Below are 23,624 nucleotides of genomic sequence, written 5' to 3'. Positions count from 1 at the left end.
TGAGGGACAGACAGACATTTGATGACTGAAAAGCTCAAAGGGGTCTGAGCAAGACAGGGAAAGGACCCAGGGATTTTAAGCTTTTGCCTTCCCCCATCCCAAAACTATTCCCTTGTTTATTTTAACCATCTGAGCACCGGCCAGGAGCAGGAACCAAGCACCGGGGAATTCACAAAGACTTAAGCTTTACTGGGATATTTTTATCCATATACTTCGGTTCAAACTGGAGACCAGTGAAGGAAATGAGAGAAGGTACATGGTTCCTGTGGCACTAGTTTAAGGGCAGGAACATTCCAGGAGGCTGCAGAAGTAGTGCTGTTAAGAATAGGGAACTCATTAGAATGGGTTAAAAGGTCTTAAAAGCCATGTTAAAGGAAAAGGCTTTCATACACAGTAACAAACTGTAGCTAAGAATGAGATACCACTCATTTTTCATAGAAGTCCTGTGAACAGTTTATATCAGGAGACCTCTTTTTAGAGTAAAGGCTGATAAACAACAAGGTCCTACTGTATGGCACAGGGAATTATACTCAATATCCTGGGATAAACCATAATGAAAAATAATACAAAAATAAAGTCACTTTGCTGTACTTTGCAGTGTTGATTGTCACAACACTGTAAATCAACTGTACTTTGATTAAATAAAATTAAAAGAAGAGAGTAAAGGCTGAGGAAACTGGGGACTAACTGGCCCCATGATCCTGTCGTAGAGTAGCTCCAATTCCAGGGCCAAGCTGGCTTCAGTGAGCAAGTGCAGCCAAGGTCTGAAATATCAAATCAACAGCATGCTTTCATTGATTCTTGTGGGACTGCCCAAGCTACCCAGAGATGCTCCTTCACTGAAGTCTTTCTGCTAATTTCTACCGAGGTTTTTCTAAGACAATCAAATTTGAAAATTGTGTTTCTGGGAAAATATAGTTGCCATGTAGTACATGGGTAGCCTTCATCAATTCCTGGATTAAGAGTCCTGCGTGTCAGAGTCTTATGTGCTAGTTTTAAGTCTTCTACTTTACCTTGCTGATGTTTAAAAAAAAAAAAGGTTAATTTACCGTTATTCTCCCACCCATTTTCAAGCACCTTCACAGTTCTCACTGGATCCTCACAATACTGTCAGAAATGGAGAGATGCTACGTACGGAAACAGGCTCCAAAGTTCACAGCAGATCTATTCCTAGAACCCAGGTTTCTGTAATTCGAATCTACCTCTTTTAGGTGAGGTTTTAGTGAATGATTAATTCTGAAGTCGCTTTAAGGAAAGAATATGATCTGCACATGAGAGGGACAGCTGTTTCATAGGTGGTGTGAGGTGTTAGGCAATCTTACCAGATTTCAGTACAGAAGATACCCATAGGCTTGTTTCCACCTTGTGATTCAACCAGCATTTAGTTTTAGATAACTTTCTTAAGAACTTTATTCAGCAAAGAACACCCCAAATGATCTAAACAGCTCTACAAGTTCTCTATGGCTCTGTGTGTATACATATATTGATATAGATACTATACCAGCAATATAGCAATATTTCCTGAGTTACCTTTCTCCTTGTCTACTTGTATTTTAACCAAAGTTTACAGGGAAATAGCTGGAGCACTGTTACAAAAATCTTGTCTCCAATAACACATTAGCAGTTGAGGCTGGGAGGCAGTATTCTCTTCTCACTTTCTGAGGCTTTTAATATAATTATGCTGATTTTTGCCTTTGCTGCCTGACTTAACTGCAATCTTTGAGTTTACCACTCAAAAGATTTCCCCTTAACCAGAGTCACCTCATGTGGTGAGTCAGTCTGCAGAATTATCACTTCCAATAACCAAACCCTGGCTGTTTCCCAGCCTCAAAGAGGACGCTGCCTAGCAGTACTGTGCATTATGACTGCCAGAGGGGAACAAGCTGGATACTAAGCAGCCTGAAAGTCATGTGGCAGTACTCACACTGCACAGGGCACAGGGGGTAGAGTTAGGGGCATGTGTCTGTCTCCCTCCACCCCACATGCTCTCTGGTAGTCCGGTGGAAGAAGAAAATGCATTTGGTTCACAGCAAGCCAGGTCATGTATATAACGAAGGAAGAACTGCATAGATCTCTATTACAGGCTCTTCTCTCCAGGCACCGAGTCTAATGCCAAACCTGCCAAAGACACACACAGAGAGACACAAAAAGCTTGAAAGGGCTCAAACTGAAAGTAAAGCTGCAGGAAGGCAGCTGCAGAATAGTAGTAATAAGATGGGCTGCAGGGAAGAGGCAAGGCCCTGTGGTCACCTCATTACTCTCTGGTTGCTACAGAGAGAGGACAGTTCTACTCACAGCAAAGCAGATGGCCGAGGCAACTGAAGGTGACTTCAGAGTAAGTAGTCATCTTCAAGATTATCATCACCAGACATAGAGGCAGCTTCTATTCAGACATGAGGGTAAAGTTAGATACTGCCCTACTGTAGCAGGCACTGCCATTGAGGATCAGAGAAAAAAATAGGCTTTTTGGTGTTCAATGACTACTCTGGTTAGGAGATAAATCTTGACACAACTTCCCTAGTTTGGAGAGGCTGACTAAGAATTGGTAACTTCCAGAGATGCTCGAGGGAGCAAATGCTGTTTGTACCTGATAAACTGAGGCAGGACAGGGTGTTTGCTATCTCTCCAGGGCTCTTCTTGGTCTCAGTGAGCATGCTCAGTGAGACATCTGTTTCTGTGGCCTGAGGGAATAAACAGGAGAAAAAGGAAGAACGTGTTTGGCTGGTGGGAAAAGAGAAGCGACCCCATCATTTTGCTCACAGAGTCTGGTGTGGCTGCTAAGGGACACAGTGCTTCCATTGATCAACTAGTGGAGCAACTCAGAGTCCTTAAGGGTGTTCTACAAATTGCATGCATGACTAGAAGCCCTCCTGTCTTGAGGCACAAGGTTTGTCCCAAAGCAGCACCCCAAATGATGATAATGGCTCACTTACGAGGTCGTCCAACATTACTGGGACAGCTCTGTTTTTTTCCATGTCTTCTGCAAGCTCAACTGCGTATCCTTTACGAACTAATTCTAGCCCAATATCAAGATTCTGAGAAAAGAAATGAAAAGGCTTCTTGGTGTTCAAAGAAGGGCAAATCAAAGGAAGGGCAGAAGAGCTGGGATTGATACTTTAAAAAATTCCTTTGGTGGTTCAGTTAAGCAGGAGCTTATGAAGCAGGACTATTATCAAATAAGGATTTCTGAGAAAGGAAAAGAAGATGAGCCTGTAAATATACTGAAGAGACAGTGAGCAACAAGTGAACCTCAGTCTTACCTTCCCGTCGCTAGTATCATATAAATAGATCTTGGGCCAAGTTGAGATCCCAGACTGGACATAGCTAGAGATCTTGGCCACCAGGGGCTTCCAGTCAGCACAGTGAGTGAGTCTGTCAAACTCATCCAAAGCTTCCTCTTCCCACTGTTCACCTGGTTAAAAAAAATTGTAGACAGAGCCTAAGAAGGGGTCAGTGCTGACAGGGGTGGGATTATGCCCTGGAGGGAAGCTGGAACTACCTCTGTCTACTTCAGAAGGTACCTATGTCTGACTGCCAGGCAGGTTTCTGGCTGTTGCTGTCTGGCACTGGTGATGAAAAGGCGCCTGAGCCCCCAGAACTCAAAAAGCCTGGGAATGTGAGAATCCCCACCACATGCCCTGTGAAAGTTATTCTGTTTGTACGCACAGTCAATAGGTAATAGGACCAATTTACCTGAGGGGGCAATCCGTGCCAGACTACACTCTATTGCTTGAAATGGAAGGCTTAGGAAGTCACTCCTAAAGTGAAAGAAACTGAAATTAGAATCCTAGTGCTAGGAGGGCCTTCTTATATTCGTTCCTTCTAGATAGTACCAGTTAACCCAGCAGTGGAAGATAATTAACTGATCTCTAAAGAGGCTCTCTTCCAACCCTCCCCCCCACCTCCTCCCCAGTGAGAAGTGCCAACAGCTCACCACCTTATGGCCAGGACTGAGTCAACAGATGAGACTCCAGCCTGATTCCACACTGACCTGAGCACCCTGAGATCCCTCAGTGGGCAATCTCCATTATCTCCAAAGTCAACAAAGTAAAGGTCCAGGTTCCCATTCTCCAAGGTACCAAGGACCCGGGCTCGATACCAGGAACCGTTTGTAGGTAAAGGTGCTGCGACAATGTCTCCTACATGTACAGTCAAGTCTTCAGGCTACACAAGGAAATGAGGAGTCAGGAGAGGGCAGAGTTAGGAAGGGATGGGCTAAAAAACTGAATACCAGAAGGAAGAAAGAACAAGCCATTGCTCCACAGGAAAGGGAAGAGAATACATCACAATGAAAAAGGTATGTCCCCCTTTCATCAAACCCCAGCCCTGTCCCTATAGCAACTCACCAGACTATTTTCGTAGTGCTGGGTCATCTCACTGACAAGCTTATCCAGCTGCAGGCTGCGGGAGCCAATGATTTGGATCCAGAAGTGGTTAGGATGTTCAGAGGCAGAGACATACACTTCTAGGAACTCATCAGCATGGAAACTGAAGTCCGGACTGGGAACTAACCACAGGCATAAGCAAGTTAAGCTACAGAATCATTATTATCTAATATGATGACCATTATCAGAATCATCTCTGGTTGAAATGGGAAGACTGCATCAGTGGGGTGAGAGGTACAAATAACAAGTGGCTAATACCATTTAAAAATGGCTGGAGGGACAAGTGGATGAATCATACAAAAACATCCTGAAGGAAAGGTACTATAAGCTATGTTCTGTTCTTTATATGTAATTGAGTAATTAGAGTTCTTCACATTCTTTGTCATCCGCCGTGTATTCAAATCAGCACCAATTATAATGAAGGGAAATCCCCATATGCTAGGGAGAAGATATGTGGACAGATGTGGGCCTGCTCCAGATTGTATTCCACCACCGATTCATTACAGACCCTGGACATGTCTATGAACCTCTTAAGGACTCTGGTCTTCCCTGCCCATCCCAGTACCTATGCATAGAAGAAAAAGCCCATAGCCTTTTCATTCTTCTTGAATGGTGAAGATTTTTAAGAACAGTAATGAGACAGGAAAAAATATTGGACTCAAAAGTATTTTACTTATTTGTATATGTTTGAAGAAAGAATACCATGTAATTCAATTATTTGATGTATTACTTGCAGACCAGTTTCCTGTGAACGAGCACATTTCTATATTGTTCTCTAATTAGCTGGTTTGTATTTAGAAAAAAATTTGTGTTCAGTATTAACCCAAGGAAAATATTACCGGAAAGTCCCATCTGTAATTAAAGAACTGTAAATGTAGTCAAGAAAACAGAAATTATTTTTTTATTGTTTCCTTATTCTGGGTTATCTAAGCCAGTATTTCTGGCTTTCCAGGTAGCAGTAGTAAAGAACCCACCTGCCAATGCAGGATTGGCAGAGGGCTCGATCCCTCGGTTGCGAAGATACCCTGGAGAAGGAAATGGCAACTTGCTAAAGTATTCTTCCTGGGAAATCTCATGAACAGAGGAGACTGGCAGGCCACGGTCCATGGGGTTGCAAACAGTCAGACACAACTGAGCATACACACATAGCCAGTATGCCTATCTTCCATATGGCTAAGGGGTCCCCTTTGTTACATACTTTCAAACATGGACATCTCTGGACTGGTCTGGACAGCAGACCTCTGAAAGCTGTCATCATTAGGTTTCTCCCAGGAACCCTCTTCTGGTCCCACAGCAGCCACGTCACCATCTCCTTTGTGGGGAGGAACTGCCAGAGGTGCAGCCTGTTTTAAGCTAGTGCCAGTGTTTTTCCATAAAGTTGGCTCTCTGGCTCCACCTGGCTCTGTCACTTCCTCTCTTCTTACGCTGATTGGCTGCTTCCGTGGAACTCTGGTTTCTGCAGAATGAGCAATTCTCTTCCTAAGTTCTTCATCTTCTGAAACTTTCTCCAGTATCAAATGCTGTGGAAAATAAGAGAAGGGATGATATCTACATGGTCAGATACTGACCCAGGATGGAGTAAAGGGTTCTTCTCACTCTCAGATACAATTCAGGTTAGCTACTTGCCTTAGCTGCTGCCACTTCCTTCTGCGTTCCTGAGATTTTTATAAGTCTTGATAGTAGCAATGTTCCTTCTGATTCTTTGTCACAGGTTATTTTGGCTCCTGAGGCCTTACAGATAGAACGAATTGTCTCGCCGCCTCTCCCTGTATTGAATAATACATAAGACCCTGTCCTTTCCTCTACTACTCCTAGTGATGCCACTATCTTGTATACACTATGAGGTGAGAGTCAGGGCTCATTTTCAAACTAAACAGAATGTAGGATAGTGAATGGAAAACAGGAGCTACTGAAATCCTTACTGTAATCAGGGGGGTACTAGATTATTTGCTCTACCCATTTTATTTAAATTCTACACACTGGCTAAGTTAATGTGGTCATGTCACTTTCATCTTCTGGCCACTAAGCAGACTTCACGTCCTCACTTCATTAGCAGACATCCCACATGAAACCACTGGACCAAGCACAGGACGCTTCTCTGCCTCTCACAGCAGCATGAGGAATGCTCTAGGAGAAGGCATAAAAAGTGCTTTCTATGGCACGGTCTTGAGAGATTTAGGATAAAATGAGCATCCTTAGCTTCCCTTTAAAAGTCTTAATATGAGGTAAATACATTTACCTGAACCCTTGTGGAACCTATTTGTAAGGTTCAGATCATACTTTAAAAATTTTTTATTATTTATTTTTGGCTGTGTTGGGTCTTAGCTGTAGCATGCAGGCATCTCTCCAGTGTGGCACACAGGCTTAGCTTCCCTGAGGCTTGTGGGATCTTAGCTCCCCGCCTAGGGATCGAACCCATGTTCCCTGCATTGGAAGGCAAATTCTTAACCACTGAACCACCAGGGAAGTTCTCTTACAACTTCTTGAGGTAATGAGTTTTGCTTTACCACTGGCTTTATAAAAAAAGTAAAGCTCTTCTCTCAATTTCCCTCAGCAAGATGAAGGGGAAGAAGGCCAGGAAAAGCCCTCTGGAAGGTGTGAAAGAAAGGAAGGCAAAGGGAACAAAAAAGGAAACAGCAGAGAAAGTTGTCCAGTGGTACCTATGATTCTGCCCACGGATCTCTGGGGGACTGAGAGCTGCTCAGACACTGGCGTATTCTCTGTCAGGATCTGATGAATCGCTGCTTTGGCCTTGCACACCTGAACAGGAAACCCACTGATAAGCAGCACCCGCTCATCTCCTATATCCTCCGTGTCCACATCGATCCGAGCACCTGTCTTCTTTCTTAGCTGCAGAGAAAAGGATATGTGGCAGTATGTTCTGGAAGAGCTCTCACCTGGGTCAGCTAAGGATACTCTAAACCTAACCCTGGAGGTGGATGGAACCGGACACAGTAATCAGTGAAATCGGGTTTTGTAAGCAGTCCTCAATTACATGTACTTACGGAAGGAGAGACAAAGATAACCCTGAACAGCAGTTAATCCAAAACAGTTTCTCTGTGTTTAGACTGGTATTTCCCCAAATTTGGATTAAACAATCAATTATTTAGTTTTCTTGACATTCCAAATGAATAATGGAAGATGGTAAAAAGAATTAGGGAGCAATTAATTACTGCCAATTAATAAGAGTTCATAATTCCATAGCAGACAGGAATGATTCAAACTATACCAGGATGAGAACCATCCAATTAAAAATCCCCATTTCAAGCTAAGTCACCCATTCTATAAGGAGTAGAGGTACTCATCTCTGGAAGGAAAATAGCAGCCAGAAACTTCCTATTTTTGTTTTGTTTTGTTTAAAATATACATAGTGTAAGTGGGTTTTACAGAATGGGGGCAGAGGATGGACAGCAGAAATCAATCCCGGGAAAGCTGTTGCCTGCTCACACACTTACTTGTTTAATATTGGCTCCTTGCCGACCAATGATGAGCTTTACAGCCTCTTGGGGGACTCGCATCTCTATCTCGATGTCATCTTCCCCAACAAATGTCAGCCGTTCTTCTGCACAGATCATCAGATCAGACTTAGACAGTACCCAAAGCTATTACTTCCCCTCCCCTGAATCAAAGCTGTCAAAGAGACATTGATGTAAAAGATAAACTGAGGATTTCAATCATAAAGAGAAGGAGAAGCAGCATCTGAGTGGGAACTAAAAGGTCCTGAAAGACCAGAAGATGGGCATTCTTTCTGGGATACCGTTTTCAAATGCTAAAATGGGAAAGCCATTAGATTCTGGGCAAACTACTTCTCCCAAGACATGACTCCTGGAGAAGAATGAAGGCCAGAAGTTGCCTGAGGAGTCCGTTAGGCTCAGAACTTCCCTCGTTTATACACAAATCATTTTCTAAGTCCTCCTCTCTAGGTCCAGGCAGTGGGGAAACTGGACCCAACAGTTAGCAGAATCCCTTACAGTGCTGGTGTTGCTGAAGGGAACAAATCAACAGAATTATAAAATGAACTCTTTATTTCACAGACTAGCTTCACATTAAGGTAGAAAAGAAAAACTTTGTTTCAAAGGTCCCTCACAGAGAGCCAATTACATCCCAACAAGTGATAACTTGAAAGAAGTTTCAAGTTAACAATGCCAGAACATAGTCTAACCATTTCGGTATGTACAGCCATGGATTCACGTACCTCTGCTTTCCCTGTATCTGCGGTATAGGATATAGGCCACTGTTGCACTGGCAGGGATCCCAAGGCCCAGTGCTATTTTTTGAATAGTGGACAAACTTGTCCAAGAAGTCCGTTCAGTGGACATTTTCGGCCGCCTCCTGAAATAAGCATATGAAGAGAAAGGAGCTTTCATACAACTTTTACGCCAGAGAGGATGGAACACATTACAATATTACAAAGAACACTACAGCCTAATTTCCCATTTCAAGAGCTGGAGCAGTCTCAAGGTGTGCTTCATGTGAAAGGTCATGAAAGGGGTACTTTTTTCAGAAAGTTAGCTGAGGGACACACACACATATGATTAAACAGAGGAGTACTACTCCCAGCCCAACCCCTGCAAAGAGGACTGTGTATTGATCAGCTTTAAAAGACAAAGGAACAAGGAATTAACTGAATCAAATATTTTAAAAAATTTACATTTCATATCAAACTATTTAAAATTCCTTACGTGTGCACTTCTATGCCTTCTGGCCTTTCTGGATGCTGTTGTCTCTGAAAGGAATGGCACTCCAGGCCCAGGTTTAGGTTTTGCTACTTCTACTTCTCTCTCTTGGAAGTGTGGTCTATTTATTCTCTGTACTCCTTATTTCTACTTACTCCTCAACTAACAGTGAAAGGGGATTCTTCCTGCTCCTTCATCAAAACTAAAACTTTCCAGGTAATTAACCTGCTGCTGCTAAGTCGCTTCAGTCGTGTCTGACTCTATGCGACCCCAGAGACGGCAGCCCACCAGGCTCCACCGTCCCTGGGATTCTCCAGGCAAGAACACTGGAGTGGGTTGCCATTTCCTTCTCCAATGCATGAAAGTGAAAAAATAAAGTGAAGTTGCTCAGTCGTATCCGACTCCTAGTGACCCCATGGACTGCAGCCTTCCAGGCTCCTCCATCCATGGGATTTTCCAGGCAAGAGTACTGGAGTGGGGTGCCATTGCCACCTAGATGGCATATATAAGCCTTATCTAATCTCACCTCTCTTCCCTCTTTCCCATGGTTTCTATTTATCTGGAGGAGTCTTCTGAGTTTTGAGCTGGTCTTCCAGTGGCCTCTATCCATTGCTATTGTCACTCTGCTCTCTTTGGGCAATTTTATCCATACTTGAAGCCTGAACTACTATCTATATGCTAATGACCCCAACACTGTACCTGAACTGATTGCTCATCAAATCTCATTTAGACCACTGTAACGGTCTTGCTATTAGTCTCTCTCTGACACTGTATCTTCATTTTCTTACCCAGCATGTCTTAATATGTCCCTCACTCTATTTCTTTATTTCATGTATCAGTACTTGCTCACCCTCCCAATTATTTTATACCATCTCTTCTCAAACCTCTAGTGCTTCCTTCTTCATTCTCCCTCTCAACTGATGTCTGCTTCCTATTTCACTGAGAAAGTAAAGCATTTGGAGAAAATATTAACTAACTTCCAAACTGATCCATCCACGTCCACCTCCTAGCATTTTATCTTCCTTCCTGTGGTCATGGATGAACTATTTTGGCTCTAGCGCTGAGTCTTTCATGTAAGTGTTGCTCTCCTTCTTTATCCTGCATCATTAATGTTTTCCTCTCTGCCGAATCTTTGCACAAGCAGACAAACACGCTATTATTTCTTTCTTAAAGAAAATTCTTTCTCAATTCCATTTATTCCTCCAAATACTACTCATTTCTTTCCTTCCTTTTGCAAGAAAACTCAGTGTCAATGCTTCTGCGCTAGATTTCTCTTCTTGAATTCACCCTTGCTGCTCTGGTGAAGGTCACCAGTGACTTGGATTTCCTGAATCCAATGGTCAAATCTCAGTCCTCCCTTTACCTCCCCCACCACCAGAGTTTGGCACAGCTGGCGACTCCCTCTCCTCTGACACTTTCTTCACTTGGCTTCACAGTACTGTTTCCTGGTTTTCCTTCTCCCTTTCTGGCGGCTCCATCAGTCTCCTTTGTTGGTTCTTGCTCCATTTTTTAACCTCTAAACACTGGAGTGACCCAGGGCTCTGTCCTTTGCCCTCTTTATTCAAGAATCATTCCGTCTTGGCTTTAAGCCCCATCTATTTGCCGACTGTTTAACTCCCAAATTCATAGATCTAGTGAGGACAGTTCTGAACTCCAGGTTTGTACATCCAACTGCTTATGAAATATCTCCTTTTGATGTTTAACAGCTATCTCAAACTTAGCAAATGCAAGTTCACTAAGCACCCCAGATCTCACTCCTTTCTTCTTTGCCCTATCAGTTAGTGGCAACTCCATTCTTTTCAGTTCCTCAGGCTAAAAATCTTATTCTTCTTTCCCTCAAACAGCACCTCTATCCTGGTCAGATTATCCAGAATCTGACCACTTTTTAACCTCTTTATTGCTATGACCAACATCTGCTCAAAACCACCATTATCTCGTCTAGATTATTAAAAAGCTTAATTACCTCCCTGCTTTTTATCATCGTCCAATTTATTCCCCATATAACAGCTGGAGTAAGTGAAAAGTGTTATTCATCTGCTCAAATCCTTCCACGGTTTTCCATTTCACTGTGTTTAAAAGCCAGTCATTATAATGACCTGCAAGGTGTTCATTTTGATTGTTTCCCCATTGGAAAGTTAACTCCCCAGAGGCAGGAATTTTTTTTTGTTCCTCAGTACTTAGCACATGGTAGCCACTTAATAAGTATTTGGTCAATAATAATCTTTGAATGAACACACTTCCTCTTAATCTTCAGCAACTCTCTTGCCTACATGTAAGCTCAGTGGTTTGAAAGGTTCTTTATAACCTAATCTCTGCCCATCATTTCCACAGCCTTATATTCTAACACTACTTCTACTGGGGAACAGGATGTGCTTTCTTAAGTATCTTTGCTCTGTCACATGTCACTTCTGTCTTCACAGTCTTACTCCTTAGCCCATCAATACACTTACAACCATTCTGCTTTTTACTTTAACAAATTACGTGTGATGAAATAAAAATTCATATTCTAAGGCAAGGATAATTTAAACATTAAAAAAATTTCCTCTGCCCTTTGGCCTTCTCTCTCCTCTCCACTGTGCACTGTGCATCTGCACCATGCGTCGACCAAACCGCCCCACTGGCAGAAGCCTGCCCGAACCATAAAGCGTAACACTCTTGGGGAGCTAGACTCAGAAACGGCCACATTCGATCCACTATACTGCCCTTATAATGTTGCTCAGACTGTATCTCATATCTGAATTAGGCTGCCAAGTTAATAATGGGAAATTGTGCCTCGAAGGCCAAACTCTCGTGTAGACAGACAGCCACCTACGGGAATACCAGCTGGGTTTATGTATGCTCGCAAATACTTAACTAAAAATTAGAGGAAACCCTACCCTGAAATGGCCAAGACTGGCTTCTCTTTCTGGCATTCCAAAACTGATTTTCTGAATGCAGTTAAAAGCTGGCAGTCTCCTGAAACTCTGCCTGCAGGGTCTACTAGAAATAGTGGAAAGAATTTTTCTCTTTTAAAAATTAGGTTAGCAGGGAGAAATATTTGTACAGGGTTAGCTTTTTAAAGCTTTGGATCCTGCTTTAAAAATCCTGATCCTTTAAAAATCCTGATTCTTTAAAAATCCTTTGGATCCTGAATTGAAAATCTTCCAAGTTAAAATTTTAGACAGCTCTCATCTTAAACCACTGTACCTATTTTAACTGATATGTAGAAGCCTCAAAACACTTCAAAATTTCAAAACAGCCTCAGTGAAAGATTTGTTGTAGAAGGCTAATTAAAGATTAATGATAGGTACCTAAAAACTGCTCCCCTCTATCTTTGAATACTCATTCTAATAATCCTGTCTCTGACTTGCCTTTCCACTCTGGAGACACTATTAAATGGTTACCTTTAGAAATGGGACCACCTGAGGAATGCAAGTTGGTACAGGCACTATGGAAAACAGTATGGAGGTTCCTCAGAAAACCAGAGTTATCATATGATCCAGCAACCCCACTCCTGGGCATACACCCAGACAAAACTATAATCAAAAAGATACACGCACCCTTATGTTCACAGCAGCACTATTCACAGAAGCCAAGACATGGAAACAACCTAGACGTCCACTGACAGACGAATGGACAAAGAAGATGAGACATATATATATATATATATACACAATGGAATACTACTTAGCCATAAAGAACAACAAAGTAATCTCATTTACAGCAACATGGATGCAACTAGAGATTATCATACCAAGTGAAGTCAGAAAGAGAAAGACAAATCCGTACTTATATGTAGAAACTAAAACAGAGCACAAATGAACCAATAACAAGCAGAAACAGACTCACAGACACAGAGATCAGACTTGTGGTTGCCAAGGGGGAGGGAGAGGAGGGGCCAGCTGGGAATTTGCTGGTAGATGCAAACATTTAGAATGGATAAACAAGGTCCTACTATACATAGCGCAGGAAACCATAATGGAAAAGAATATAAAAAAAAAAGAAATATATATGTGTAAAACTGAGTCACTCTGCTGTAAAGCAGAGACTGGCACAGTATTGTAAATCAACTATACTTCAATTAAAAAAAAAAGAAATGGGACACCTGAGGCTGTAGACCATAGCTAAATAATTTCTTAAGCCCAGGAAGAATCCTTAAAAGTGTGTGTAAATGGATTGCCAAGATGGGTGACCACTGGCCTGACTAAAATGATCACAGCTGATATTTAGAACCTGAGAGGAATTTTACTGGGGGGAGGTGGAGTCTCTGTCCCCCAAGCTAAATGAGGGAACATAAAATTCCAGCATTGGTGAATGCATATGTCAGTCCTTGCCCTGAGGTGGCTACTCAGTTTTATGAGGAATTAAAAACCACTGTCCTTGTGTTGCAGGAAGGGGGACCACCTTCCAGGGCCCAAAAATGGGCTCCTCTCTAACACTCAGAAATGAACTGTCCGAGCAGACACATGTGCTAACCAAGCAAGAAATATTACTGGAAAGGGCTCCTGGGCAGAGAGTTGTAGGGTAAGGGAACCCAGGAAAACAGCTCTGACACATGGCTTGCAGTCTCAGGTTTTATGGTAATGGGATTAGTTTCCAGGTTGTCTTTGGCCAATCATCCTGACTCAGAGTCCTTCCTGGTGGCACATGCATTGCTCAGCCAAGATGGATGCCAACGAGAAGGATTATGGAAGGTGACTGGACACATGGTGTCTCCTTTTGTTCTTTCCCGAACTCTTCCGGTTAGTGATGGCTTATGAGTTCCGTGTTCCTTACCAGGACCTCCGGTCATAAAATAACTCATGCAAATAGTTACTATGGTGCCTGGCCAGGGTGGGTGGTTTTCAGTCAGTGTGCTTCCCCTAACACTTGTTTTAAAAATCTAGTCTTTATAGGACCAGAGGTGTGGCCTCCAGAAATAATACAAAACTCACAGGTGGTGCCAGTGGTAAAGAACCTGCCTGCCAATGCCAGAGACTTCAGAGATAAGAGTTCCCTTCCAGGGGTTGGGAAGATCCCCTGGAGAAGGAAATGGCAACCACTCCAGTATTCTTGCCTGGGAAATCCAAGTCCCATGGACAGAGGAGCCTGGCAGGCTACAGTCCACAGGCTCACAAGGAGTTGGACATGACTTAGTGACTAAACAACAACAAAACCTTTCTTATTAAGAGGCTTGCAAGTACTGGAGAACAAAAATCTAGCCCTTAAGGAACAAAGTATCCCAGGAGGAACTTGTGTTTTTCTTCCTATGCCTTTGAAATGCAAATATTCTATTTGGTCTTTTCCAGGAGCTCTTATCTGGACCATCTTTTTTTTTTTTTTTTTGCTGCACTGTGTGGCTCGTGGAATCTATGGTCCCCAGGGATTGAACCTTGGCCCCCTGCACAGGGAGTGCAGACCACCAGGAAGTTCCCCAGACTATTTTTTTAAAACACAATTTCATGCAAATCAAAACTACAACGATGTACTACCTCACACTGTGCTAAATGGCCATCATTAAAAAGTCTACTGGATACTGAAGAGATAAGATGGTGGAGTAGAAAGACCTAAGCTTACCTCCTCTCATGAAAACACCAAAATCACAACTGCTGAACAATCATTGACAAAAAAGACTTAAACCAATAAAAAAATATATTCTACATCCAAAGACAAAGAAGAAACCACAAGACAGAGGGGCTCTTTCACGATTTAATCAAATCCCATACCCACTGGGTAGGCAACTGACAAACTGGAAAATAATTATATTGCAGGGGTTCTCCCACAGGAGTAAGAGTTCTGAGCCCCAAGTCAGGCTCCTCAACCTGGGGATCTGGCATCAGAAGCAGAAGTTCCCAAAGCATTTGGCTTTGAGGCCAGTGGGGCTTGAGTGCAGGAGCGCCACAGGACTGGGGGAAACAGACTCTACTCTTAGAGAGCACATTCAAGGTTTTACATGTATTGGGACCCAGGGCAGTGACTCCATAGAAGCCTGAGCCAGACCTACTTGGAGGTCTTGAAGGTTCTCCTGGGGAGACAGAGGTTGGCTGTGGCTCACAGTGAGGGCAAGGACAGGTGGCAGGGGACCCAGTGAATATTCAGTGTGAGCTCTCCAGGAGGTCACCATTTTGGCATTGAGACCTGGCCCCACTCAAAAGCTTACAGGTTCCAGTGCTGAGATGCCTCAGGTCAAACAACCCACAGGGACTCCCTGGTGGTACAGTGGATAGGAATCCACCTGCTAATGCAGGGGACGTGGGCAGATCCTTGGTCCGGGATCCACGGATCCCTGGTCCGAGAAGATGCCATATGCCGTGGAGCAACGAAAGCCCATGTGCCACAACTATTGAGCTCACATGCTGCAACTACTGAAGCCTATGCTCTGCAACAAGACAAGCCACTGCAACGAGCAGCTCATGTGCTGCAATGAAGAGTAGCCTGTGTGCAGCAACAAAAGACCCAGCAATGAAGACCCAGTGCAACAACAACAAAACTAACAAGGTGGGAAAGAGCCCCACCCATCAGTAGACAGGCTGCTTAAAGCTGTCCTGACCCCACAGCCACCTCTAAACACACTCCTGCTTACCAGAGGGACAAGACCCAGCTCTACCCACCAGTGGGCAGGCACCAGCCTCTCCTTCCAGGAGGCCTGCAGAAGCCCCTGGACCAACCTCACCTACAAGGGGACAGAGAACAGAAGCAAGAAGCTACAATCCTGCAGGCCAAGGAACAGAGGCTACAAACATAAAAAGTTAGACAAAAGAGAGTAATGATAGTAAACAAATTATATCAAGCATCTTTTCCAACCACAACAATCCCAAAACTACAAGGTCAGAAGTCAACTACAAGAAAAAAAAAAGGTAAGAAACAAACAACATGGAAGCTAAACAATATGTTACTAAACCAATGGATTACTGAAGAAATCAAAGACGAAATAAAAAAATACCTAGAGACAAATGAAAATGAAAACAGTGATCCAAAACCCATGGGACACAGCAGCAGTTCTGAGAGTTTACAGCAATACAATCTTACTTCAAGAGACAAGAAAAATCTCAAACAACCTAACCTTACAACTAAAGCAACTAGAGAAAAAAAACAAAATCCAAAGTTAGTAGAAGAAATCATAATGGTCAGAGCAGAAATAAATGAAACACAGATGAAGAAAACAAAAAAGATCAATGAAACTAAAAGCTGGTTCTTTGAAAAGATAAAATTGATAAATCTTTAGTCAGACTCATCAAGGAAAAAAGGGCGCAAATCAATAAAATTAGAAATGAAAAACTGATACCACAGAAATACAAAGGATCATAAGAGACTACTACAAGCAACTATACACCAATAAAATGGACAACTTAGAAGAAATGGAAAAATTCTTAGAAAGGTATAGTCTCCTTTCTTGGAAGAAAAGAAAGAAAACCAGGAAGAAAATAGAAAATATGAACAGACCAATCACAAGTACTGAAATTGAAACTGTGATTTAAAAACTTTTAACAAACAAAAGTCCAGGACCAGATGGCTTCACAAGTAAATTCTATCAAACATTTAGAGTAAACACCTATCCTTTTGAAACTGTTCCAAAACACTGCAGAGGAAGGAACACTCCAAACTCATTCTATGACACCACCATCATCCTGATGCCAAAGCCAGACAAAGATACCACCAAAAAAGAAAATTACAGGTGAATATCACTAATGAACGTAGATGCAAAAATTCTCAAATACTAACCATGTGAATCCTACAATACATTAAGAAAACATACACCGTGATCAAGTGGGATTTATTTCAGAGATGCAACGATGTTTCAATATCTGCAAATTGATCAGTGTGATATACCACATTAACAAATAGAAGAATAAAAATCATATGATCACCTTAATAGATGCAGAAAAAGCTTTTGATAAAAATTCAATACCAATTTATGATTTAAAAAAACTATCCAGAAACGGGGCATAGAGGGAACCTATGTCAACATAAGAAAGGCTATATATGACAAACTCACAGGTAACATCATACTCAATGGTGAAAAGTTGAAAGCATTTCGTCTGAGATCAGGAACAAGACAAGGGATGTCTGCTCTTGCCATTTTATTCAACATAGTTCTGGAAGTCCTAGCCATGGCAATCAGAGAATAAATAAAAGGAATCCAAATTGGAAAAGAAAAGAACTGTCACTGTTTGCAGATGACATGATATTATACACAGAAAATCCTAAAGATACTACCAGAAAACTACTAGAGCTCAATGAATCTGGTAAAGTTGCAAGATACAAAATTCATACACTCTTGCAATTCTATGGGGCTTCCCAGGTGGCGCTAGTGGTAAAGAACCCTCCTGCCAATGCAGGAGATGTAAGAGATCTTCCCTGGGTCAGTAAGATCCCCTGGAGGAGGGCATGGCAACACACTTGAGTATTCTTGCCTGGAGAATTTCATGGACAGAGAAGACTGGTGGGTTACAGTCCATGGGATCGCAAAGAGTCGGACATGACTGAAGCATGAAAGATTAGAAAGAGAAATTAAAGAGACAATCCCATTTATCATCAAAAAGAATAAAATATCAATACTTAGAAATAAATCTATCCATGGAGGCAAAAGACCTGTAATCTGAAAACTATAAACTGCTGATGAAAGAAATCAAAGATGACAAGCAGATGGAAAGACATACCGTGTTCTTGGATTGGAAAAATCAATATCGTCAAATTGAGTATGCTACCCAAAGAAATCTACAGATTTAATACAATCCCTATCAAATTACCAACGACATTTTTCACAGAATTAACAGCAAAAATTTTTTAAATTTTTATGGAAACACTAAAGACCCTGAATAGGCAAAGCAATTCTAAGAAAGAAAAGAGCTGGAGGAATCAGGCTCCCTAACTTCAGATTATACCACAAATAGCTCATGCAGCTCAATTAAAGAAACAAAACAACCCTATCAAAAACTGGGCAAAAGATCTAAATAGACATTTCTCCAAAGAAGACAGATGGTCAAAAAATACATGAAAATATGCTCATCATACTGTTAATTATTAGAGAAATGCAAATCAAAACTACTATGAGGTATCATCTCACACTGGTTAGAATGACCATTACCAAAAAGTCTACAAACAATAAATGCTAGACAAGGTGTAGAGAAAACGGAACCTGCCTGCACTGTTGGTGGGAGTGTAAACTGATACAGGCACTATGGAGAACAGAATGGGGGTTCCTTAAAAAACTAAAAGTACAACTACCATATGATTCAGCAATCCCATTCCTGGGCATATATTTGAGAAAACCATATTCAAAAAGATACATGCACCTCTATGTTCATGGCAGCACTACTCACATTAGCCAACTTACATGCCCATTGACAGAGGAGTAGTGAAAGAAGATGTGGTACAAGTATTCCTCTACCACAAATATTACTCAGCCATAAAAAAGAATGTAACTTGCAGGAACACGTATGGATTTAGAGATCATCATACTAAATAAGTCCGAAAGACAAATATTGTATGATATCACTTACATGTAGAATCTAAAATATGACACAAATGAACTTATTTACAAAACAGAAACAGACTCACAGACATGGAAAACAAACCTATGGTTACCTAAGGGGAAAGGGAATGGAGAAGGGATAAATTAGGAGTTTGGGATTAGCAGATACGAACTACTGTATATAAAGTAGATAAACAACATCCTACTGTATAGCACATGTGTAGCATATTCAATATCCTGTAATAAACCATAATGGAAAATATGAAAAATAATATGTGTATATATGCATAGCAGAATCACTTTGCTGTACACCAGCAACTAACTTAACATTGTAAATCAATTACACTTCAATTTAAAAAATAAAATGCAAATTTCAGGAAGCATGTAGGTCATTTGGAACTTGTCAATGACAAAATCTTGACTATCTTCTCCATTAAATATTAGTAGAAAGGGTTTAGCCATCTAAAAAGGTGACTGATTTGTTCCATCTGCCAGAAACCCAATTTGAATTTGCTTGTAACTGATGGGTTTAATATTACTGTCCCTGATTCATGGCTGAAATTTTGGAATGAAAACTATAGGGTGTCTGTTATGTATCTGTGTTGTAGCTGTGCTGCTGCTGCTAAGTCGCTTCAGTCGTGTCCGACTCTGTGCGACCCCATAGACGGCAGCCTACCAGGCTCCCCAGTCCCTGGGATTTTCCAGGCAAGAGTACTGGACTGGGTTGCCATTGCCTTCTCCAGTAGATGTGCTGTATTGCCAAAATTAATTTGTAAAAGAGCTGTATGTAATTGGCTTAAAGGAAATAAAACATCTATATAAATACTCAGAAATTTCACACGATCTTGTTAGCAGATAGGATAAGAGATCCCTGGACACTGTTTTCTTGACAGTAGAGAAGCCATTTTTAGCCTAAATCATTTTGTAATCTAAGCCTGGCCACAATGCTTGTCCTTGAACAGGTCTCAGGACAGTAACAAATGATTTTAAGGGAACAAAGAATCCAGAAAACAATGGCTTATCAGGCAAGAGAAGTAACAACAGCAAAGGTATTATTAGTTGTTAACAGAACTCCAGGTTCTATTTCAGTCCTAAAGATTAGCCTGAAGCACTGAACCACCAGACCAACTGACACCTAAGGGATGATGCTGTCTTTTCCTGACTCTCCTGACTTCAATCAACTAAAGAGAGGACTCTCAATCACCCAAGACCCTTCATGAATATGCATGTGCCCTTACACAGACCCACCAGTTTTGCTATTTGAGGAGACATGTTTGGAGACAGATCCTCAGTGTTCTCTTTACTTGCTGCAAGCAATGAATCCTTTTTTCTCCCAGTCTTTGACTTGGTTTTATGGCTTGATACCCACCAAGAGGTGAAGCCAATTTTCTGGTAACATCTGGGAAATACTCAATACTGAATCAATATCTGGTATTAAAGTTAGCTTAAGTTTGCTGAATTAGTAATATGTATCTCTTTAGAATCATCAACATAATGGATAATATTTTTATTGTACCTAGATTTACTAGAAATCAAACAAGACCTTAAATCTGTTGCAAAATTTGCCGGCAAGAAAATAACTTGATATGATGAAACGTTTAAGTAAATAGAGGTAAATGAAATAAGAGCCTTTAGGTAAACTCTTTCAGACTAATTATGTTTTGGGAATGTCTATCCAAAATGCTCTCCATATTTTGGTAACTTGAAATTTTAGCATTTTGCTAAATTAAGTTAAATGCTGAAAATCTAATGAATAGATAATTACCAAATAAAATGAGATACTATAGCACTAGTGAATATAGGTTTCCTTTTACAAAGAAACTAAAGATATTTGGAACTATTTAATAGGTTTGGTGCCATGCTAACACATTTTCTATTAAAAAGCACATGTTTTCTAGAAACCATAAATAGTACTTATGTACTATTTATAAGCATAAATAGTATATATTTACATACTATATATAAGCTTGCCAATCTACAGAATGCTAATGTAAAACAGTTAATAATTGCTTACTTGTTAGTTTTCATTAGAGTTTTAAGACCTGAGAATTCTAATTAATATACGCAATTTAAGCTACTAGAATAAGGGAAACATTGCAGTATACGAGGAAAGAAATGTTTTCAGAAAAAAGAAGGTATGAGGAACAGAAATACATTTCTATATTTGCCTTTGAGATCTTTTATTGTCACTTTGGTTCGGTGACCAAGAATCATTCCACGTATAATCCTATTTGACCAAGTGTTTTAAAGCTTTTTGATATGTTTAATTTTTTTTTTTTTTTTTAACTTTTTGGCCACAAGGAGCAGCATGTGGGATCCCTTCCTGGACCAGGGATGGAACTGGCACTCCCTGCATTGGAAGCTCAGAGTCTTAATCACTGACAGGGAAGTCTCAAAACTTTTTGGTATTTTTGACAAACTTCCCAAAGTTCAAATTCTAAATAAAGTTCATCTTACCTCTAATTAACTTTGAGGTTTTCCAAGGGTCTCTAGAACACCTCAAAATGTTTTTCTCTATCTCAGAGAAGACAGAATGACCCTAGTACGACTCTGTACTAAGCTGGGTTTTATTGCTATGGGTTTCTACAGTACTCCAAACATCCCTTCATAGCATTTGCATTGCTTATAATCATTGATTAATGGCTATGTCTGTAGTGAGAATGAATTGAAGGCAACAACAGGCGGTGTAGGGAGACCAATTCAGAGGCTAGTCCAGGTGTCAATGATGGAGATGGAGAGAAGCAGACAGGCGGTTCAGAGGGCTTTCAAAGGAAGAATACACAAGACCCAGCAATTGATTTATGGGAAAGTCAGAGGGTGAGCCAAGGAGCTGGCTATCACGTTTCTCATTTGAGCACCGGGTAGATGGTAGTGTCTGAGATAGAATATTGATGATCTGTTGTGGGGGATGAATGTCTGTGACATGGATGAATTTACTGGGTGACTTCCATTTGAAACAAAACCTAAATTTTACGAACATCTCTTCAAATACTACGAATGAGGTTTGTGCTAAAATATCAGCTGATATCTCAAAGAATATCTACTTGATTAATATTAATCAAGTATAGTTGTTTACAATTTACATATCCTTTCACATTGCTAAGTTTCTCTTAAAAATTAAAAGTGGAAAATATGATGGAAATAAGAATAATTCTACAGTGAAAAAAAGAAAGTGAAAGTGAAGTCGCATCTGACTCTTTGCGACCCCATGGGCTATAGCCTACCAGGCTCCTCAGTCCATGGGATTTTCCAGGCAAGAATACTGCAGTGGGGTGCCATTTCCTTTGCTAGGGGATCTTTCTGACCCAGGGATCAAACACCGGGTCTCTGGCATTGTAGGCAGACGCTTTACCATCTGAGTTACCAGGGATTGCGCCAATTCTACAGTACTAAATGCTAACTTGTGCTTGACTTTATTACTTCAAGTTGAATGTAAAGAGGAGACTAGAACTTAAGATCATAGAAAGTGAAAGAAAGTGAAGTCGCTCAGTCATGTCCGACTCTGCGACTCCATGGACTGTAGCCTACCAGGCTCCTCAGTCCATGGGATTTTCCAGGCAAGAATACTGGAGTGGGTTGCCATTTCCTTCTCCAGGGGATCTTCCTGACCCAGGGATCGAATACCGGGTCTCCGGCATCGTAGGCAGACGCTTTACCATCTGAGCTACACAGAAGACATGTGGGTCATCTCAGGTTGAGAAAAGTAGGTAGGCAACGCTTTTCAGTAAAAGCTAACGATATTTGTATTAAAACAGTTGCTAACAACTATCTGATATGCATTTCAAAACACAAAGTGAACTTCATGGGAGCCAGGATCTGATATATCACTCCAGGATCTCCTAACAGCCAGAAACCTACAAGGTACCTAAAACATGGTGATCGGTTTGTTGAATTGAAGCAGCTCATTCAATGTTCTCATTCTTGCTACATTTATTTTTAAACCAGTGAGTGAAAAAAGCCTCCACCCATTTCTCTCAGCTGAGGAAAGAGTAGCTGTGACACAGAAGTCTTGAGCCAAAACCCACGATTCTATGCGCGTTAAAAACTAAAGAGGAAAACTGGAAAAACAAATACTGAAGACCATTAAAGAAAAAGCTTTGGGAAATAAGAGGTAAACTGATAATCACTGGCTTGGGGCAAACCCTCTCGCACGGTGCAAGGGTCTGCTGTGACTACCTTGGGACGAGCGCCCTTTCTCTGGAAACAGTTACTAGCCCCGGGGTGGGAGAAAGCCGCCCCCAAAAAGCGCCTCACGACCCCAGGCTCAGAAGCTAGCTCCCGGGCCCCACACCCTCGTCTCGCCCGGGGGCGCCTTTCTTCTCTCAACCCCACATTCCCCGCCTTCTTGTTGCTAGTGGTGTCCCTGGCTCTCGCCTCCCCGACTCCCCAAACCTCCGCTCCTGGTCCCCGCCTTTACCGCTCCTGGAGTTAGCCTTCGCGCGCTTTGCCTCGCACCTCACCCCTGGGGCCGTGGCCGCCTCTCAGCAGCAGCACCACTCCGAGGCCCGCCAGCCTCGCTTCAGCCGCCACTTCCCCGCCCCCTCAGCTAGCCCGCACCAATCAGTGCCCGGCTTGCAAGCCCGCCCAATCAACCTCCTCCTCGAAACCAATCCTCGCGGGAGCTGCCCCTGAGCGACGGCGCTGTGCTGCGTGCTGGTACCCAATTACCCGGATGGAAATCTAAGCCGGGCCCACCAGGTTAGCCAATAGACTGCAGGGAAAGCCGACGACGTTGAGATTGCACCTGCTGAGTATTAAACAGCCAATTAGAGGCTCAAGGAGTACTCCCAGCCCATCTCCAGGCCAATTACCTAGGAGGCTTCCACTGAGGTGGGGGTGGGGGTGGGGTTGTAAATCAGCGCTCCAGAGGTGCAAGTGGGTGGAATCACTCAACCGCATCACTGTTCGCACAAAATTAGTGCCTTTGTAGAAAGCCAGTGCCACTCTACAACCCAGTGACCATTGGGGAAGCCGCCTCCTGACGGGCGATTCTTTGCCTCGATCGGTCTGCATACCATGACAGAGACTCAGGAGACATTAAAAACGCTCCCCCCCCCCCCCCCCGCCTCATCCCGCGGGAAGACATTAAAAAGGCTTTGTAGAGATGTAGAAAAAACCAAGCGGAAGGAA

At 42.0% G+C, this 23,624-nt stretch overlaps 1 protein-coding gene across 2 annotated transcripts; it reads right to left on the bottom strand.

Moving 5' to 3' along the window:
* Positions 1–1,395: 1,395 nt before the first annotated feature.
* TDRKH (tudor and KH domain containing) lies at positions 1,396–23,032 on the bottom strand. 2 transcript variants are annotated; one of them, NM_001434881.1, is made up of 14 exons: positions 22,912–23,032; positions 8,581–8,717; positions 7,841–7,947; positions 7,046–7,235; positions 6,012–6,151; positions 5,584–5,905; positions 4,347–4,507; positions 3,992–4,164; positions 3,694–3,758; positions 3,261–3,412; positions 2,934–3,035; positions 2,588–2,681; positions 2,296–2,383; positions 1,396–2,118 (listed from the first exon to the last, which is right to left on the bottom strand). In NM_001434881.1, exons 2-13 carry the CDS (start codon positions 8,702–8,704, stop codon positions 2,331–2,333), a joined length of 1,683 nt encoding a protein of 560 aa, NP_001421810.1. In that variant the 5' UTR covers positions 8,705–8,717; positions 22,912–23,032; the 3' UTR covers positions 1,396–2,118; positions 2,296–2,330. The 2 variants fall into 2 exon arrangements, with proteins under 2 accessions (NP_001421810.1, NP_001098845.1); NM_001105375.1 differs by lacking the exons at positions 1,396–2,118; positions 2,296–2,383; positions 2,588–2,681; ... (3 more) ...; positions 3,992–4,164; positions 4,347–4,507 and having other exon boundaries at positions 5,264–5,905; positions 22,912–23,019.
* Positions 23,033–23,624: the final 592 nt, after the last annotated feature.

Source organism: Bos taurus, chromosome 3, assembly GCF_002263795.3.
Source record: "Bos taurus isolate L1 Dominette 01449 registration number 42190680 breed Hereford chromosome 3, ARS-UCD2.0, whole genome shotgun sequence".
Lineage (NCBI taxonomy): Eukaryota > Metazoa > Chordata > Mammalia > Artiodactyla > Bovidae > Bos > Bos taurus.
This window is presented reverse-complemented; position numbering and strand designations above follow the sequence as displayed.

Coding starts and splice junctions, on each gene's coding strand:
- TDRKH (NM_001434881.1), bottom strand. CDS start 8,704: ATGTCCACTGAACGGACTTCTTGGACAAGTTTGTCCACTATTCAAAAA. Junction 2,682..2,933: donor CAGTAATGTTGGACGACCTC/GTAAGTGAGCCA, acceptor TTATTCCCTCAG/GCCACAGAAACAGATGTCTC. Junction 2,384..2,587: donor GTCCTGCCTCAGTTTATCAG/GTACAAACAGCA, acceptor ATGTCTGAATAG/AAGCTGCCTCTATGTCTGGT.